The following is a 5,219-nucleotide window of genomic DNA, read 5'->3' as shown; positions in this document are numbered from 1 at the left end:
TTGATCACAAATATCAAGTCCGCCCATCTTTTCATTATACACTTTAATTACATTTAGACAGGATACTTCTATATATTTTGTTGTGTTTTTATCCTATCTCTGAACAGTTTTTACTGGTTCTATTCCAAAAGCCGTAGATGCCATGACGACTGATTTGTTATCTTTCCATTTTATCAAACATACTTTCGTATCATTTTTTACGTGCACTTCTGCGTCGCCTCTTTTTATAGTAGCATCTTTTTGAAATACACATCCTTTTACTCTGTTTGTCATTATGGTTCCCGTTCCTTCCATTTTAAATTCTTTTAATTTTTTAAATAATGGTATTGTGGAAAAATATCGGTCAAAAAAAATAAAGCTTCCAGGCGGCAAGGTTTGTATTAAATGAAGAATAACTGATGGCCCTAAACCAAGTTGTTTATCTGGCAATGGCGTCAAGGAACCCTGGTATATTTCGAAGTCCAATATTGTACCACAAGACGTTATAATGATTAACTAATTAATTCTTAAGTCCAACCGGCCTTGGTTTATTTTTAACAAATTGACATATAGGACATCGTTCTAAAAAGAGTATCATTTGCTCATCAATTGAAAAGCAACCATTCTCTGGCCTGTGAATTTCAAGACATCTTATGTCTTGATTGAGTTGAACTTTCCAGAAATGATTCTTTTTTTTGATATCATCCGATACTGATAAATTATTGACTACGTGAAAATTCGTTCGAAGTTTATAAAACCTATCACGCGCCATAACATTAGCTACGAAAGGTAATCGATATTTAATACTCCAGTAAAGGTGGATTCTAGGAAACTTAAAACATCCCATAATTGCATGTATACCAAAAAATTGCCTAATTTCTTCATCAGTCAATTTTGGAGCGATTTCCCTACCATGTTTGTTGCAAGTAATACTGAGAAGTTAACGCTGCCTCCATTTTAAAACAACTCATCATTGAAATATCTACTAAAATAACCCCATGGACTCAAAACTGGCTCAGGTTCATGGCAGTGGCGGCTCGTGGGGTTAAATTTTGGCTAGGCCATAGCAGAAGTGCCTACTCACGATGAAGCCCGAAGAATCATATAATAGGCCGGTGTTGTCAAGTAATTATACATTTAAAACATTAACTCTAAGAATTTTTCCCAAGTAACTACTGAAAATGGCACAGAAAGAAGGAGTCATTTAAAAGTATTTTGAACACAAACAAATTATCAGTTTTGAGTTTTATTACCTATAAAGCAAGTTAATTCTTCTATCGTTGTTTCGTGCAAATTTGTACATTACCCTATCGTAAAATGTGTCCCCAGTTTCCACTAATTGAGCGAGAATGTCCTTTTGGATTGATAAAATAGATAAGGATGAAAGCCGATTTTGAGTCATTGTATTCCGCAAAGATGTTTTTATTCGCTTTAACGTAGAAAAAGTCCTTTCAACTCAAGCACTGGTTGCAGGTATTGTAGCTAGTAAACAGAACAACTTGTAACTTTCAGGAAGAATTTCATTTGTGTCGTTAACATGCATACTTTTAATTAGACCCAATAAACTTTTATCGTAAAATTGTTCACTGTGTATTGGTGAGAAAATGGTTTCTAGTTCTGTTTTCAATAATGATTTATCAAAAAGTGCTCCATAAGTATTTATTAACGGGTCCAATGGTTTTTGCGGAAATACTCCTCCATATTCTGAAAATTTTTTAGTATCACCCAACTGCAGAAATTGAAACTTGCTATAGTCCGAAGAACGTTGCTCTAATTGAGTTATATTATTGTCCAAAATTTCAAAAAAATTTCGTCTAAATTTAGTTTTGGCTTTATCCAAAGTGCTTTGATTACCATCATTTTTAGGTAAACCACCAAGTTCATTACGATTTAAGGTAAGTTCTGTATTTGTCTCGCTAACAGCAACGTTAATATGCTTAGAAAAGGTCAGGTCATTTCTCCAGCTTTTTAACACTTCAAGACATCTAGAAACGGAATTGTTACAAAACTGGATGTTATTATTTTTTTTTCTGTAACACATTGTATAAGAGCTCTGTTTGTTGAAATATGTCGCTAAAAATGTTTAATAAAAATACGAATTCCAGATCATTCAGTTTTCTTTTAAACCCATCTGCCTGCCTAATTGATTTCGCATTTGATTCTGGACAATTCATTTTCTCCTGAAATACTTGAATTAATTTTTTTCTTTCCTGTAATACGGCATTTAACACTTTAAAATTCAAATCTATCTCACTTCGCTATTTGTAGGAATTCATTTTCCGACAAATTTATTTAAGAAATGGGATCTTTTGGAGGAATGGTGAAAATAAGCCGGAATTCCTTGAAGAGTCGAAAAAAATATTTTTACTGCCGTAATATTGGAGCAACTTTGCTGTAAAACTAAATTAAGGCGATGCGCAAAACAACGTTTAGTTGGCCCGACAAAACACTAGCTCCATCATAGGTTTGAGCAATTAGATCATTTCGATCTTCCCTTAAATCAAAGAATCCTAAGAAATATTCTTGAACTATGCCTTTTGCATCTACTAACCTGCATACAATTGAGCACTGTGCCTTTTCAGTTATATCGGTTGTTTCATCAACAATACATGTAAAAAATGGGGAATTAATTATGGCATTTTGAATAAAAATGGAAATTTCGTCTTTTAATCAGGTCAATGAGTTCATTTTGTGTCGTTTTTGAGAGGCCTCTAAAATAAGTCTTTTTTTGCCAGTGATCTTTTAGTTCTGGATTTGAATTTAACATTAATTCCCAAATTGCTTTGAAATTTCCAGGATTTAGAGAGTCATCTGACTCATCGTGGCCACGAAAAGCCAGTTCCTGTTTAGCTAAAGTACAAGTTAAAGCAATTAATTTTTTAATAATTTCTCGGTTTATTTTAACTTCAGCATTATACTTGACTTTTGAAATTTTCGACTATTCGTCTAGCAAGTCACGAACAGAAAACTCTCTTTTTTGGACATCCTTAAAGGACAAAGAACTACTTAAATGCTCTTTACAAGTTGAATGTTTCTTAAGCGATGCAAATATATTTTTTAAATTGGAGTATCCTTCACAATTCCATACACATTTTTTATTCGAAAGCAACAAACATGGCCAACAATACAGTTTCTTTGTAATACAACTTCCACACAGCCATTTATACACATCATACCAAGAGATTTTAAAAGCACGTACTTTTTTCCCATCTTTTTGGTCAATACACAGTTTTGGAATAGGCCTGTCACTCAAAATAATTTTTCGTCTTTCGGCCTCAGGTCTTTTAGCCAATGGTAATTCCAACAACGAAACAATAATGTCCAATCCACTGCCAAGTGCCAACATAACATTATTGGTACTAGTACTGCAACTTGGTAAAACTTCAGGCTCAGATAAACTCATTTTTGTCTATTATATTATCTTACTATTCCAAAAAAAGTAATATTTAAGTCCTAATAAAAGGCTTTGGCCTCTTACGCCTTTATCTTAATTACACAACCAACTAGTGTTAAATTAAAAAAAAAAAACGTAATAGGCAAAAGCTTTGTAAAAACATTGCAAATTTCTAGATTTAATTATTAGGTTCTCCACCAACTTCACTTTACCAGTGTCTACAACTTTTAAATTAAAAACACTACAACTTTTTAATTCACGAAAACATTTAACCACGAACCCTCAAATCACGAATTAGCAAATTAAGAACAAATTCAAGTACAAATCGATAAATTTTTCCGCTAAAAACAAACATTCAACCGCGAAAACAAACGCAGGCCACCTCGTGTCGGGCCTAAATGACTACCATAAGCGCGCATATAAAATCCATCCTCCGACGCGTTGACCAGCGTCGTGCGATTTTTCTATAGGGATATATTGTGGATGGGGTCGGCCAGATTCGTTCAGGCCTATTAGAGGTTTTTTAAGTGCGTTCAAGCGATTTGATGCTTTTTGCGGTAAATAAAATATATTTGCGGGTTAAGATAATAAATAAATTGGTGTGTTAACATGATATTTAATTAAAATAAAATATTTTTAAAATTTTATTTTTGTATTTTGTATGCTCAAAAGGGTAGGCCAGGCCTACCCTGCCTATTCCCACGAGCCGCCACTGGTTCATGGTTATCAAACATAGTAGGGATTTCTTTGCCTTCAAATGGTTGCTTTACCCATATTGGAGCAGAAGACTCTTTTTGGCTGGTACTAGGTCTAGGCGCGTCCTCGTCACTGCTGCTGTCGCTGCTGCTTTCGGACTCTTCATCTTCCGATAAAACGCGTTCGGGTGGAGCAAAAAATTCATCATCATTATCGCTTTCCACCTCGAAATCGGACTCAAGGTCATCAAGGAGTTCATACATGTCATCTGGATTGGCTGCGAACCTCTCCAAGTTCAATAATCTCCTGGATCCTAGAAAAAACATAATTATTAAAAAACGGTACCGAATTTTTTTTGTATTGGTTGGCTCCCAGCCGTTACAATTGTGATACAGCGACATAGTACGCACTTCTAAAAATGGCCGCAAAATATTTTGAAATATTTTTGAGCTTATTAGGGAAAACAATGCATTACTTAAATAATTTGACATTAAAAACACGGTTTAAATTAATTTTAGTTAAAACTTACCGTTATTCGCCATCACAAGTCACAATAATTCGAAAAAATAAAGAAAACGGTAATTCATGCTTCTCTGCCGAAGTCAAAATGGCTACTAAATCCAGTCCGTGCGTTAAAAGTATAAAGAGGTGTCTTGCACAATCGTGTCGTATCGTTTTGGACAGTTAAAATATCATTTTGATGTTTATATCCCATGTTAATAAGACTCACACAATTGTAACATGCTGGAGCGTAAGGGTTATTGCAGAAAATGACCAAAAAGGGATAGATATGAATTTGCCAAATTATTTTCTTTGTTCGTTAAATTAATATTTATATCGCCTAAAAATATATTTAAATCAAAGTGCCCTGCGATAAATAATTTATTCAATGCAATATCTTAAAGAAAGAGCTGTTTGTCTGTTTTAGGAGGTCTGTACGTGCACATTATATTCGGAGTACTGTTGTTCTTTTTTAAAGCAATTTGGTCTATTGTGACGTTATACTTTTCAAGCAAAATGTAATTTATACCAGCAGTTAAACTATATTTTATATAAATCATAACACCATCATTCCTATTATGTCTAATATTATATTAATTGTCATAAGCTTTAAATGATTCACCCCATATTATACACCTTATACATTAAA

At 33.6% G+C, this 5,219-nt stretch overlaps 1 protein-coding gene across 1 annotated transcript; it reads right to left on the bottom strand.

Moving 5' to 3' along the window:
- Window positions 1-3,959: 3,959 nt before the first annotated feature.
- On the bottom strand, window positions 3,960-4,790 carry LOC126740549 (uncharacterized). Its single transcript, XM_050446632.1, has 2 exons — window positions 4,599-4,790; window positions 3,960-4,382 (listed from the first exon to the last, which is right to left on the bottom strand). The coding sequence occupies exons 1-2, from the start codon at window positions 4,609-4,611 to the stop codon at window positions 4,039-4,041; spliced, it is 357 nt and encodes a 118-aa protein (XP_050302589.1). The 5' UTR covers window positions 4,612-4,790; the 3' UTR covers window positions 3,960-4,038.
- Between the last annotated feature and the right edge of the window lie 429 nt (window positions 4,791-5,219).

The sequence above is a fragment of the Anthonomus grandis genome, chromosome 9 (genome assembly GCF_022605725.1).
Source record: "Anthonomus grandis grandis chromosome 9, icAntGran1.3, whole genome shotgun sequence".
Classification (NCBI taxonomy): domain Eukaryota; kingdom Metazoa; phylum Arthropoda; class Insecta; order Coleoptera; family Curculionidae; genus Anthonomus; species Anthonomus grandis.
The sequence above is the reverse complement of the archived record's forward strand: the minus strand, read 5'-3'. Positions and strand labels throughout refer to the sequence as shown.